This window comes from Sceloporus occidentalis, unplaced genomic scaffold (genome assembly GCF_023333645.1).
Source record: "Sceloporus occidentalis isolate IW3139 unplaced genomic scaffold, rSceOcc1.0.p SCAF_13, whole genome shotgun sequence".
NCBI lineage: Eukaryota > Metazoa > Chordata > Lepidosauria > Squamata > Phrynosomatidae > Sceloporus > Sceloporus occidentalis.
Window position 1 is genome coordinate 18,010,000 of NW_028316993.1, and position 15,466 is coordinate 18,025,465.

The window sequence follows — 15,466 nt, forward strand, 5'->3', positions numbered from 1 at the left end:
TTCACCAGGTGTGTGTGTGTGTGTGTGTATTTGCCTTGATGTTTGTTTCCTTCCCCTAGCCCTTACCATTGTTAAAATTCATTGTTGAACTAGCCTCTTTTCCTGTTTTGCATACTTATGACCCTAGACTAACAACTGGAATGATGGGAAATGTTAACAGCTAGTATGATTGATGATCCTTTAAAGACAATATCATAATGAATGATACTGATGCACATGTCTTACAAAACTTGGGTACAGAAAATATCTGAAGGTTAAGTCTTTATTTAAAAAAAAATAAAGAGAAATTCTTGCTTTCCCCCACTTGCATCTTTAACATTCAATGTTCTTCTCTGAATGCCCTGGCTTTCCAACGAAAGTCGATGCCCATCTCCTCAAATGTGTTACATGACGGCTCCCCAGGCTTGTTCTTTCATCGCTCATTCATCACAGAACATGAGCATTTCTGCTTCAGAGGTCGTATTGGAGAGGAACAGCTGATTTACTTTATTTCAAACTTGTTGACTGTTTGCTGTTGCTTTTCAATCGTATTGCTTGAGATGCTTTATGTTCTAACATGTTTTTCTGGTTTAAAAAAACAAACAGGGAGCCACCCAAGAATCTGGTTAAAACCAGAAGGGCACAAACTTTGAAAATATAAATTAAAACCAACAAAGTCCCATACATTAGCCTGCTATACTACTGGTATAATGGCAGAGCTCCCGTGTTATAGATGTCATACTCAAATTCATTCAGATGGTGTATTGTTTGTGTTGAGATATGCTTCGCCACTCAACGGCCTGGATTCAACCATATTTGCAGCAAAGGGATGATGTGAATTGTTCACAATAAGATGAAAGTTTGCTTCCACAAACCGTCCTAAAGGTTGCCACACAAATGGGCAGAGACACAGCTTCCCAGTCATGGAGAACCATCCAGATGGACGTGTTTTCCCTCCAGGGGAGGAGGGGAAGGAGCTGCGTACGTACAGAGTGAATGGGTGAATCAGACTTTAAACACTGATATGTACATATTTAGTCACTAAACATTACTGAGTCACACCAATAACAAATTTCTGTACTCTACATGATGTACTTTCCTTATGCTATGCTTGAAGAAACAAACTGATACTTATTCCACATCTATACTAAATGTTTGCATGTTCTTTAATCACATTTTACAAAAGCAATGGAAAGTCTGTACTTTGCAGCCTACAATCAACCCCAATGCTAGCTTTTTCCACAGCTGTTCTCAAAGAAAGAGCCACATGCAAACTATCCAGATGCATCTTCAGTTCTCAGACTAGTGCGCGCCTCTCTTGCAGGGTCCCACAACAAGAATGTACCGACTCCTAAACAGTAGTTAATATAATAAGTGAGTTGCATAAAAGGGGCAAACATCCATTTCTCTGTAACAAGACAACAAGGGAGACCCTTGAGTGCTGGATGCCAAGTACAGACACATGCTTAGATGCTAAATTCTCCAAATCTAGTCTCCTACTGTTAAAGTATGGGGAAATAAGTTCAATTAAGTGTGGAGTGATTGCATAGTAGACACTGTTCACAGAAACTGGGAGCCAGGATACACATGCAAGACTCAAGTCACATACTAACTTAGCAGTGTTTTGTTCAGTCATCTTGTGTGTTTGTCTCTAAGTAAACAAAGTGAAGCTTTGTTTGACAGAAACTTGTGTCTCAGCATGCTCTAGTCCTGGGAAGCTTGCAATGTTGTGATAAATGAATGAGAACCCTTAACTCCCAAGTATGCAAAGAAACTAGCATGGGGAGGAGGGGAAGCACAGAACCTCCTTCAATTCCCCGCTGAGAACAACAGTGCAGCAGGCAGACATAGCTAATCCCAGCTGTGCTGGGACTGGAAAGAAAACTAGTATCCCATGAGGGTTTTGTCTGGGAGTTGAGTCAGAATTTTATCATTATTGCGGCGTTTTGTTTGCAAGATCATATCAAAAACACAGGATCAGAAGTAGTATTTTATAATATCCATTAAATGAGCGGGGGCCGAGTATTAAAATTTGTCACTGTTTTGTTCTGTTATGTTCCTGTCTTTCCTAACATGTTTGATGGAGTGACTGCACCAGCAAATTAAGGCTTCCATCGTTAGATGTACATATTTTATGAACCAGTGTGTACTGCCAACCTGGGGTTGGCTTTGACTTGGGCAGCTACTGTGGCCACACTGCAGCTGTAGGTCTTTGACTAACTAGGTCACCAATCGCCCTGCAACATTTTCAGCACTGCCAGCCAGTCCTCTATTCAGGCACTGTGGGCACCAGGCCAAACTCGGTCCTCAGTTACACGCGTGAAACCCAGAATGACAAGGGAAGCTGCTTGGAGTCTACCATAAGCAAAGCAGTAAAATCTGCTCTATTGTTTCACAAGCATCACCTTCCTTCTTCTCAAAAACTAGAAGTCAACATACCATACAAAGGGAGGGAGGACCTGTTGGGTCTACACAGTTCTTCCCACAGGCCATTACACATCTGTTGTCCAACTAACTAGGGACCCACAAAGCCAGAGCTAGCACATTTGCTACTGCTGACGTATACCAAATGACATCTCTTGATGGATGGGTTTTGCTCCACATACAAGTTCTCAATGGATTACCATGTTCAGGCCCTGTATGCTTTCTTTCAGTTCAGAGGTCCCAGAGACTGTAACCCATTTTTGCCTTTCCTGTAATATATGATTGACTAGAATGCTTGCGTTATCTACATCTGTATGTTCTGCAGACACTTGGCAGTGGTGCAAAGGGTTTACTCCTTCCCTCTGGTTGTGGCACATTGTGTTCTGGGGAAAATGATGGCAGTTAATCAAATGCTTGAGGCCAGGAAGATCTGTGCTTCTTGTGGTTTGCACTGCTACTGTCATTTCTGTTACAAGAAGGACCAAGAGACATGGAATGAACAAGATAAAGGAGTAAAATATACCAGTTAAGGACATGGATGTATAGACCAATATGTATCTCAAAACAAGGTTGGGTGTGGCACAGTATAACAAATTATAGCCACAAGGTTTCAAATAGAGAAAGTAACCCAAGTCTACCTTACATGATATATAATCACTCCACATTTGGAGTGACCATTGGGATCCTAACCTAACAATTTCACTCATTTCATCAAAGTCCAGTTTCACGCATCTCACGCAGAGTCCACTATCTCCCAAGAGACATTACAGTTCCTGCAGTATTTTTTCCTAACAACTCACCTTACTTTGTTTCCTTTGTTGTACTGTATCTAGTTAACAGCTTAATGGAACTACTCTGCTGCTATTCTATGGAAAAAGAAAGAGCAGAAATGTGGAGCTGCGCACTTCTGAAGGACTAAATACTAAGATACCTCCAGAAGAGGGATTCCAATTCAGAGAAATAGCAGAAGTAAACGGTCAGCAAGTACAAGGATGGATAAAACCACAGGTACCTAAGGAAACTATGGCCTGTTACAGACTGCCCAAATAAAGCTGCTTCGGGTCTCTTTGGAGGTATGCTATTTAAATGATGCATGGGTCCTAAGAATCCAGAGGTCGTGCCAAAGCCACACTCCATTCCTAAGCACTGGAGGGCAGCTTTGGTGCAGCTTCCAGATTCTTAGGATGCATGCATCATTTAAATAGCATACCTCCAAAGAGACCCGAAGCAGCTTTATTTTGGCAGTCTGTAACAGGCCTATTTTAAAAGCTAGTGTATTAAACAGAAAGATGGGAACACAGGTATGAATAATGAAAATTGATGCTGTAGCATAGATGGAACCTAGCAAAATATGAAGGGAAGAGAGCAATAGATGCATGTAACTACATGCACAAAACTAACAGCTTTTCAAAAAGAGAAGTATGACAAAGCTACTTTAGGGAGGTTGTACACACTACAGTTTATGGTCCAACTGATTTTGTAAGCTCTGCTTCAAAAAAATTTCACCGGAGGCAAAGAGAAACCACAGACTATCTACTTTCAGATCTCTGACACACGAACATTTATACAGATAAATAATTATTACGGTCACAGACCAGCATATTATTATTTGTATACAAGAAGGCATGGGGGGGGGGGGGGACTCAAAGATGACATGGCAGGGAAGGTTGCAAAAATAAACAGCAATATTAAGGGAACTCACTAATGAAAAGCGAGAAGATGCAAATGAGTCAGAAATCATACAGCAGGAGACAGGTTTGAGGGAGCAGGAAAACAAAAGTAGTACACTACATACATTTCATAACATTTGGGATCAGGTTCAACTATTTTTTTAAAAAAAACCTGTGATATAACTTCTGAACAACGGCTCCTTGCTTCCTTTGCAAATGAATCACACCAATGGCACCATACAGGAGCAAGTTCTTTATAAGCAAAATACATCTCTGTATAGAAAGTCAGCCTGACACGCCAAAGAGTGTGAGCGCATGTGTGGAAGAGGAAGAGAAGACCAAACACAGGAAAAGCACCAGTAATGAAGTGCTAAGAGCGAGGAAGGGGAAAATACCATGGAAAGTAAAGCAAGTAACTAAAGTTTCAACGCACTTATGAGAGAGTAATATTTAAGTACAGTGGTACTTACTTCCAAATAGGAATGCTAGTTGTACTGTAGGGTTCTAATCCTATGTACACTCACCTGAGAGAAAGTCCTATGGAAAGGAGGAAAACCAATACAGGGAGAAACGGGATATAAATAAATACTATTATTATTATTTTTATTAACCTACTTCTCTGTATACACAGAAAGGATCAATTAGAAGTAAGCCTGAAGATAAAAAGGAGTATGTCCAGAGAAGGGCGATCAAAATGGTGAAGGATCTGGAAACCATGCCCGATGAGGAAAGACTCAGAGAGCTGGGTATGTTTAGCCTGGAGAAGAGAAGGTTAAGAGGCGATATGATAGCCCTGTTTCAACATTTGAAGGGATCTCATATTGATGGAGTGAGCTTGTTTTCTGCTGTTTCAGAGATTGGACCTGGAATGATGGATGCAAGCTATAGGAAAAGGGATTCCACCTCAACATTAGGAGGAACCTCCTGACAGTAAGAGATGTTTGACAGTGGAAGATGCTGCCTTGAAGTGTGATGGAGTCTCCTTCTTTGGAGGTTTTTAAATGGAGGCTGGATGGCCATCTGTCGGGGGTGCTTTGATTGTGAGTTCCTGCATGGCAGAATGGGGTTGGACTGGATGGACTCTATGGACTTCCAACTATGATTCTAGGACAAGGAGGAGCACATGGCAAGATTCCTGAGAACAAAAAATGCTACCGGTAGTTAGAATTCAGAACAGGAGGGAAAAACCAGTAAAGAAGAAGAATGAAAAGGGAGGAGAGGAACCAAACAGGCAAGAAATGCGGACTGCAAGGAAGGAAACAGTGAACAGGTAAATGGCAACAGGAGGGTTCAATGGGCAGGTAACCGAAGCTTGAAGAGGCAATAAGGTGGAAGCTATTGCTTCAGAAAAAATGAGGAGGCAAGCCTCAGGAACTGGCTGGCCATAATACACAGTTTAAATGCCTTTTAGAGGCACTTCACAATTTTAACAACTGCACATTACAATCCCATGCAGCATGTTCACTAGGACTGGGGCGCTTTGAGGCATGTTTGGGGAAAATAAAATACTTGAAAGGTTTTAACCGCTGCACCAAACTGGTCTATAATGGTACCTGAGGAAACTGTAAGGCAGGAAAGGTGCCCTCAGTTCTCTGCTTCACTTAATACTTCCCTCTCGCCCTTTCTTTGTAAGACAGAGAGAGAAAAGAAAGCTAATTTAGGAATGCAGTTCTGAATACAGAGCAAAGAATTATTCAGATTTAAAAATGAGAGGAAGCTAAAGGGGCAGCTTTGTGGTGAAATGATCATAGGGAGAGAATGGAGAAAGCAGGGGGGAGACCATGGAGAGGGGAATGGGATGAAAAGAAGGATTACACTGGAGCCAGAGTTCGACCCTGCAACCTTTTCCCAGTTTGGCAGAGTTCAGCTCTGGCGGAAAGCGCATCTCTGAACATAAGCAAAGTCCGCCTCTTTGTACCAACTAGATATGCAGGATTTTGAAGCTGAGCTTGCGGACCAGAGGAACTTTCTGTGACCTGCTCTATCTATGGCCAGGGCTGTGTTGTAAATTACTTGAGGAAGGGGCTTGACTTCTCACAGATACTCTGCCAAAGAACCATTCCCAGAAACAGCAGAAATGAAGGACAGGTCGAGTCGTCCTCATCTGGAACTCTAAAATCCAAAATATTCCTGACTCCAAAATTGTCCACATGGGTGGCTGAGATAGTGACGCCTTTGCTTTCCAATGGTTCCATGTACACAAGTGCTGCTTATCAAAAAAGACTGTGTATAAAACTACCTTTAGGCTATGCGCATATGGTGCATGCCTGCGCGTGTGCCTTCAAGCCCCCGGTCACCTCATGGTGACCCCATGCATTTCATAGGAGTTTCTTAGGCAAGGAATCCTCAGAGGTGGTTTTGCCACTTCCATCCTCTGAAACAGAGCCTACAGCATGCAATATTTGTTGGCAGTCTCCCATCCAAGTACTGAACAGGGCTGGCCCTGCTTAGCTACCAGGTTCAGATGAGATTTGGTGCCTTTAGGGTTTTTAGGCTGTCATGTATAAGGTACATGCGAAACATACATGAATTTCAAGTTCAGACCTAGGTCCCATCTCTAAGACATTACGGTCTACGTAAGTACGCTTGTCCCTCCACATTCGCTAGGGTGAGGGGCACAGGACCCCATGAATGTGGGGAAAACCACAAATAACAAAAATACTATGTTTTTACCTGAGAGAACACCTCTCTAGGCATCTCTAGGTCCTCCAGTGCAACTCTGCGTTCAATATCTGGCAGACATTGACCATAGAGTTGCTCTGGAGGAGGTACAAATGCCTAGTGGAGTGTTCTCTCTAGGAATCTCAAGGTCCAGTGTGACTTTTGGTTAAAGTTGACCACAGAGTTGCGCTGAAGGACCTAGGTCAGTGCTTCCCAACCTTCCTGATGCCGTGACCCCTTAATACAGTTCCTCATGTTGTGGTGACCCAAACCCATGAAATTATTTTCATTGCTGCTTCATAACTGTAATTAAATAGGTATTTTCCAACGGTCTTAAGCGACCCCCATGAAAGGGCCATTCGACCCCCAAAGGGGTCCCGACCCACAGGTTGGGAACCACTGACCTAGGTATTCCTAGAGAGAACATATTAATGAAATCAGGGACTAATCACATTTTCAAAAGCCAAAGCCACAATTGTGGAGGGACAAGTCTGAGAAAGCTCAAAAATCCAAGGAAGGAGAAAGGAGACGCAGCCTTTGGCTCTCAATTAAACCTCCATCGTGGGCCTTATGCTTTTACGTACCTTATGCTACAGTATACAATTTGGAGCCCATTTAATGCATCCTGAATTCCAAACCCTTTGCAGCCTTCCGTAATACAATGTGATATCATATAAGGTGAGGTCTCTCTTCATAGAACAGGACCAAAAGCAACGGCAAGTACATTTCTATACTGCCAACGGATGTACTCAGCGGTTTACAAAGTGTAAGCAGAAGCCTTCAAGGGGTTTAGTATTCAGGAAATGCTAAATAGGCTATGAATTGGAAGCCTGATGTCATGCAATATCATAGGAGGTGGTGCCATGGTTTGGAAGTCCTACCAGGGCTCTAGAGACCAGGGTTCAAATTCTGGCCCCTGCCTGTGGAATGGAGGACCATAGGGGAGGAGGGCTCTCCCAGGCTGCATAGTGCTGGAGCGGTTTGGAGCTCAGGGTTCAAATCCTGTGGGGCTTTGGAGGTCTTCCTCTTCCTCCGGAGACTGGGGTTTGAATCCCGGGACCTCCATGGCGCCCTTGGCTGGGTCACACTCTCTCAGCCTCAGAGGGCAGCCATGGCCCCAGACCCTCCATTCGGATGACTCACCTCCTTGACTTTGAGGCGCCGGGCCAGGCTCTCGGGGTCCTGGGTGGCCCCTCTGCCCCTGAGGCTCCCGAGGGGCGGGTGGCGGAGGCTCTGGCGGAAGGCCTGGTAGTCGAAGCGGAAGGGGGCCGAGGTCTGGCCCGGCGGGGAGCCCGGGTCCGAGACCCCTTCCTGCTCCCCCTCCTGCTCCTCCTCCTCCGAGGGCGGCCGAGGGGGCCTGAGGCCGGGGTCCCGCTTGGAGGCCAGGCTGGTCCCGAGGAGGGCGGCCGGGAGGGTCTGGGGCTGCCGTCGGCGGGGCGGCGGGGCTGGGCTGGGGCCCGGGGGCGGCGGGGGCGGCGGGGGGCTGTGGGTGGGGCCGGGCTCCCCTTCGCCTCTCCGGGGCAAGAAGAGGCGCTTGAAGCGGGACGAGTCCGGGAGCAGGAAGAGGGCCCCGAAGCAGAGGGTCAGGAGGCCCGAGAGGAAGAGCAGGAAGAGGAACTTCTGGGGCAGACGCAGCCCCAGCGCCGACGAAGGGCCCCAGCCCCAGGACAGCCCCGGGCACTTCTTCCGCAGGAGCAGCATCCCGAGAGAGAGAGAGAGAGAGGCGCCGGGGCTACCGAGCCTCCTCGGGCATCAGGAAGGAAGGAAGGCCTCGCAGAGACGGCCAAGTCCTCGGAGAGCCAACGGGTCCTTCCTTGGAGGGCAGGCAGAGTCCTTGGCCACCAACTGCGGGGAGAAAACGTCCCCCGGAGGAAGGCACTGGTTGGTGTTCCTCGGGCTCCAAGCCAGGCCTCTGCCCTCAGCTGCGAAAAGGGGGCCCTTTGGGTCAAAGCAGAAAGACTCCTCTGCCACCACTCCGGCCAAAGGAAGAGTCTCTCGGCGGAGAACCCTCCGCAGAAGCCACGACGAGTCCTTTGCCCCGGACTAGTCCTCCCTCGCTCCGCCTGGAACCCCCTCCTTAGCAGCCCTCTCTCCGAAGGGAGACAGCCCCCGGCCAAGGAAACCAAGTCCTCTGCGAACGAAGCCGCCTCTTGCTGCGAAGCCTGGTCTTTGCCTTCCACTCAAGTCCTCTGCGAACCAAGTCTCCCTTTGCAAAAGTCCTCCAACAACAACAACAAGAACAAAGCAGTTCTTCAAAGGGAAGGGAAGGAGCGGGGTCTCCCGGGCCCTTTGCGGGAGAGAGGCTCCGCCGGAGACTTAAAAAGCCGCGGCGGGGCGGCTCTCCTCCTCTGCCTCCTCCCCCTCTTTCTCTGCGCCCTCGGCTTCACTTAAGCGGAGCGCTTCCAAGCCCCAGGCATCCTCTCCATCGCCTCCTCCTCCTCCTGGGCTCCGGAGGCAGGGCAAGGGCTTCCTCCTCCTCCTCCTCCTCCTCTCCTTCGGGGACTCCTTCTCAGGCCAAGGGGCAGCGCCGGTGATGCAGCATTTCTGCAGGGAACAGGGGCCCAGCCTCGCCTCGCCTCCAGCTCCCCACCATCAGCAGCCTCCTCAGCCTCGCCGCCGGGCCTCCTCTCATGCTGAGGCTGATGCTGCTGCAGCCAGACGCCGCTTCCTCTCCTCCTCAGATCGGGTCCTTCCTGGAGGGAGAAGCCAGGCATTCACTGCCCAGAAGAAGGGGAAGCAGCCCCACCGAGGAAGGCAAGGGCTCTCTCTCTCTGTCTCTGGCAATCTCCCAGGGCAAAGCAAGACCTCGTCCCTAGACTTAGCCCCTGGATCGTGGGAGGCTGGCTGCCAAAGGAAGGCTCCAAGGAAAGAAAGAAGGAAGGAAGGAAGGAAGGAAGGAAGGGCAACACACTGGAACAGACCTATCTGCAGGAAGACTATATATATATATATGTATGCACTTTATGCAAGCATAGATCTGCCTTCACACGGACAGGCATGCATGCATATACATTTATGCAGATATATATTTATATAGACATACACATTTATGCATTTAGACATGCATGCAGGGGGCATTTATGCATATATATATATATATATATACACACACACACATTTATACAAGCATATATATGCTTTTAAACAGAGGAAGGCATATCCAGGCATTTATGCATATGTGTTGTGTGTGTGTGTGTGTGTATATATATATGCAAACATATATATGCCTTCAGACAGGCATGCCTGAGGCATTTATGCATATATATATATATATATATGCACTTTATGCAAGCATATATATGCTTTTAGCAGAGAGGCATTAAGCATTTATGCATATATATATATATATATATATATATATACACATACACCACCAGACAGTTGGGAGAGTGGTTTCTTCCCTGCCCTCCGCGCTTTCAGTGACTATTCAGTCCATTTCATGCCGACTTTGGCAGGAGAAGAACCGAGCCACAACTTTCCCTTTCCATTGGGATGTCTGTTAACTTTCAAAGACAAAGAAAGCTCGGGAGAAGGCTTGGGGGAGAAGTCTAGGGGCCTCCAGGATGCAGCCCCAGCAAGAAAACTCTGCATCCCAATACATAGATATATATATATATATAGAGAGAGAGATTGCACCTAGTGCCCTGAGCTTCTTCCCTATGGCTCCTCGGTCTCCTTATTGTCTGCGTTGGGGAAAAGATGGGAGCCTCTGCCTTTCCCCGGCGCTGCTGCTGCTGCCAAAGGCTCTAAAAGTGTCCATTAAAGGAGGAGGAGGAGGAGGAGGAGAAAGGGCTGCTTCCAGGCGAACTCTCCAAAGGGGCAGCGGGCCTCTTCGCAGCCTCTCTCCAGTCCAAGGATTAAAAATCTGGCATCCCTTTCCTTCTTTTAAGCGCTTCAGGCTCATGCAATTACCGCCCTGCTTTGCTTTGCAGGGAGGGAGCAAGAGCAGGTTGCATCTGTCCTAGTGTTCCAGCAGCAGCAAAGAATTGAGGTGTTGCCCGTTCCGCAGCCCAGCGCCGACTGCGACAGCGGCGTTCCGTCCTTCCTGCCCCACTCGGCTCCGCCTTCTCCGATCAAGCCACGCCCTCGGCCACGCCCCGTTCGAACGCTTTCCTCCCCGGCCTAAGCCACGCCTCTTTCCCAACCGCCACTCTTGAGCTGCTTCTTCTTCTTCTGCCTCTCCGCTATTGGCTGAGAATGCCCTCAGCTTTGTTTTATTTTTTTTTGTTTATCACAAAGGTGGCGTCCGTTGGACTTCTTTGACGCTTATTGGTTGGCGAGCCCCTCCCTCGGTCCTGATTGGCTGGAGATGCCACGACTTGGTTGAAGTGAAGAAGGAGCAAGGGGGCGTGGCTAATGTGCCCGCCTTTTTTGGTCAAGAGGCAGACGCGTGTCTATTTGGATAACACGTGTCAAAGTATACACACGTTTGTCACCTCATAAAATTCACGTGTCTAATTAAAAATGCACATAAGCACAAATCTGGTGGGAGGCATTCATTGTGGTTTAGAATCCATTCCATCTGGGTTGTAAAGAATTAACTTTGTGGTTTTGAGGACTACAACTTTGGAGACCTGGGTTCAAATTCTGACTTGGCCATGGAAACCCACTGAGGGACATTAGTCAAGTCGCATTCTCTCAGCCTCAGACCTCCTGAATAATTTTTTACCAAGGAGACCCCATTATACATTATACGCCGTAAGTCAGGAATGACTCGAAGACACATGACAAGAAGTCACACTCTCTCAGCCTCAGAGGAAGGCAAAGCAAGCCCTCACTAAACAAATCTTGCCAAGAAAGCCCCGTGGTGGGGTCAATCTTAGGTGTTTCCAGGTGTCAGAAATGACATGAAGGCATACTAATAACAACAAGTCACACACTCTCAGCCTCAGAGGAAGGCAATGGCAAACCTCCTCTGAACAAATATTATTCATTATATTTATTTATATCCCTCCCTTCTCCAAGGCTGGGTCTCAGGGTGGCTTACAACATTAAAAAACACCACCACACAGTTAAAAACATACAAAAAATAGTATTTTAAAATAAGAATTAAATTGCTACAATAATTAAAAGAAATTCAATGCTAAAACCCAGTTTAAAAAAGTTAAAATCTTGCCAAGAAAACCCCATGATAGAGGTTGCCATGTCAGAAATGACTCGAAGGCATACAATAAGAAGTCACACTCTCTGAACCTCAAGGGAAGGCAATGGCAAACCTCCTCTGAACAAATAAAAATGCCACTTAAAAGTTGCCTGAAGGTTGCGCAAGTCAGAAATGTGTTACATATTAATCTGTGTGGCACCACAAACCCTTTTTGTTGCTTCTGCTTTTAAGAGACCTACACATATGTGCTCCTCTGAAACATGTCTTAACAAAATGGGGTCGGTCTTCCAGTCAGAATTGCAAACAAACAAAAACTTATTTGGATTGTTAGTACTGTTAACAAAGTGTTAAAATGAAACACAATGCGCAAGGGCAGCATTATAAAAAGACGTACGCTCTTGTGTGTTGTACATTTTAACACTTATAGGCCTGTTACAGACTGCCAAAATAAAGCTGCTTCGGGTCTCTTTGGAGGTATGCTATTTAAATGATGCATGGGTCCTAAGAGTCCGGAGGTCGCACCAAAGCCACACTCCATTCCTAAGCACCAAAGTGCAGCTTTTGGTGCATCTTCCGGATTCTTAGGACGCATGCATCATTTAAATAGCATACCTCCAAAGAGACCCAAAGCAGCTTTATTTTGGCAGTCTGTAACAGGCCATGGAATCATAGAATCGTAGAGTTGGAAGAGACCACAAGGACCATCCTGTCCAACCCCCTGCCATGCAGGAAATCACAATCAAAGCATCCCCAACAGATGGCCAGCCTCTTTGTTTGCGAATTGCCATTGCACTAATAAATGGCATTTAAGATTAGTCTTTTTAGCTTTTATTTACATTTTTAGCTTTTATTTTTACTTTAGCTGTTGTTCAATTTTTATTTCACTTTATAAAAGCTACATTTTTTGTGGAATGCCCTCCATTTTGTGGTGCCTCATCCTCTTTTGTGGTGAGGACCCTGGCCTCAGGCAGCATAATATCTTGGGCCAACCCTGGATGTGAGGCATTGTCAGTTGCCTAGAGTTGTTGTTATTGTTGTTGCTGCTGTTGTTGTTGCGAAGACTACGTTGCAGCAGCTCTCTGCAGAGAAACCTCATGATTCTGCTGCAGCATTCTCACATTACACCTATTGCACTTCGAGTGGAGGTTGCCATTTTGTGTTACTGAACGGATCTAGATTCCCATAGGATTCCTCGGGGCTGTGAAAGATTTGGTTATAGCTTATCACAGAAAATGTGTTTTACATGTTTCAATCTGAGTGTGCTTTATTTAGGAAACACTTCCATCAACAAATCTATGCTATTTCTCCCCCCCCCCCCCCCAGTCTATCTCAAGAGTTTGGGAGTGTGAGCAGACGCTGTATAACACAACAACATATTCTCTGGTCTAGCTACTGCAAATTCCCTCTCAGTGATTAAAGAGACAATAGTGCTATCACCAAATGCATTTTTCCCATCTCAGGCTGCATCTGCACTGCAGAAATAAAGCAGTTTGACACCATTGTGAAGTCGAAGGCTTTCATGGCTGGCGTTCGTAGGTTTTTTTGTGTATAGCTTTTTCGAACTACGTGGCTGTATTCTGGAAGAAATTAGACATAGGCGTTTCGCCTGCATTTGTGGCTGGCATCAAGAAAAACCCACAAAAACACCACACTAAAACTGCCATGGTTCAATGCTACAGATTGCTGGGAACTGTACTTTGTTACAGAATGCTGGGAATTGTAGTTTGATTGGCGCCAGAGCTCCCTGACAGGGAAGGCCAAAAGCCTCATGAAACTATAATTCTCAGAAACCCATAGCACTGAGCCGTGGCCATTAAAGTAGTGTCAAACTGGATTATTTTTGCAGTGTGGATGCAGCTTTAGTTACTGGAATGATAGTTTGGGGTGTCTTCTAGGCCAGGAGTTTAGCCTCACAACCTATGGAGTTTATCACACGAAGGAGATCAGGGGTTTATCCCATAAATATCCTGGGAAAATTACTAATTACACTAAATGATTTCAAAATCGCACAAAACCCGACATTAAAGTGGTCACAAAGAAGCATTAACGTGCATCTTTTTATTTTCGGGATTTCTGCGACAGTGCATTTCCAACATCACTTTATTTGCGCAATTGCATGTGATAATCATTTGCACAATTCTTGCCATTTTCGCTTTATTTGTGGGATGTTTTAAATGTGCTTTAAACTCTCTTTAATGCCAACATTAGCCCCAGTGTGTTAAACTCCTATGAAACAGATCCCCCCCCCCCCCGATATCCTCACATAGTATTTATGGCATAATCCTGGGTATGTTTACTCAGAAAATAGTCCCACTGACTTCAGTGGGGTTTATTCCAAGGAATCACACAGTACAGCTTTAATGTTTTGTTTTGATACAGAAACCAAATACATTTGTTTTAACTTAATAGTTAATGTGTGAACAATCAACAAAGACCATTGTACACTCACTGACAAACCCAAACCTAATAGATAGAAAGGCCCAGAATCAATAGGTGGGCTCATAAAAGAGCAGTGTTTGGTCAATTATTGAGTTTAAAGTATTTTTCTACCACCAGCTCTCCATCACTTTTGGGGTTTTCTTATTGTTGTTGTGTGCGTTCAAGTTGTTCCTGACTTATGGCAAACCTATCACAGAGTTTTCTTGGCAATTCTGTTGAAGGGTTAGGTCGCCTTTGCTTCCTCCAAGGCTGAGACAGTGTGACTTGTCCAAGGCCATCCAATGGGCTTCCATGGATAAGCAGAGATTCGAACCCTGTTCTCAAGAGTCATAGCCCAACACTCAGAAAAGTACACCATGCTGGCTCTCTTCAAATATTTATACCCCACCTTATATCAAGAGAACTCAAGGCCGCTTACAAATGGCATGAAAACAGATTAAAAACAGTAATAGTAAGGGAACAATAAGACAGCGTGGTGTAGTGGTTTGAGATCTGCAAAAAAAAGCCCACACACAAAAGCTCCAGTTTATGATTTTCTCCATAACCATGCCTAGTATTTTAACTTGGCACCATGCCAGCTGAAATCAGATATATTTAAGCGAAAAGCAAATGAGAAACAAATGGTTTTGACTTTTGCGCTAAAAGAATCAGAAGCTTCTGCAACTTAGAAGTTATTTGCAGAGCTGAAGAAAAGAGAACAGAACACAAGCAATCCCATAAATAGAAGAAAGAACGTAGCGTTTGGGCAGAAAATGGAGGATAAGATGACAGAAACTGTGCCCTAAATGAAGATTTCTAAACAATGCTAGGATACTCATTTTTAAAGGTAGATCACTGGTTTCAAGAATACTGTTTCATTAAAATAAACAGTTTAATACGGCGATTTTGCCACATACAAGAGGGAGAACTAAGTCTATAGTATATCTTTATTTCAGTAGGGCCTTTGACAAAGTTTCCCATGACATTCTTGCAAACAAGCTTGCAAAATGTGGGTTCACTGGCCGAACCCAAAGGGTGCTCCACAATGGCTCCTTTTCATCCTGGAGAGAAGTGACCAGTAGGGTCCCACAGAGGTCTGTCCTGGGGCCAGTGCTATTCAACATCTTTATCAAGGACTTGGATGACAGAATTGGGGGCATACTTATCAAATTTGCAGATGACACCAAATTAGGAAGAATAGCTAATACTC

General features: G+C 45.5%; 2 protein-coding genes across 3 annotated transcripts in view; both read right to left on the reverse strand.

Moving 5' to 3' along the window:
- MAN1C1 (mannosidase alpha class 1C member 1) overlaps positions 1–10,767 on the reverse strand; it is a 168,854-nt gene extending 158,087 nt beyond the window's left edge. Inside the window, exon 1 of one of the 2 annotated variants that reach the window (XM_089478463.1) lies at positions 10,371–10,767. Coding sequence is in view for 1 of the 2 variants with exons in the window: in XM_089478462.1 (XP_089334588.1) it covers positions 7,878–8,435 (558 nt within the window). In the remaining variant the exon portion in view is untranslated. Of the gene's footprint in view, positions 1–7,877; positions 9,183–10,370 lie in introns of those variants that run through there. The other variant, XM_089478462.1, reaches the window with a different exon arrangement.
- LDLRAP1 (low density lipoprotein receptor adaptor protein 1) overlaps positions 1–15,466 on the reverse strand; it is a 184,113-nt gene that overhangs the window by 46,965 nt on the left and 121,682 nt on the right. The window lies entirely within an intron of this gene.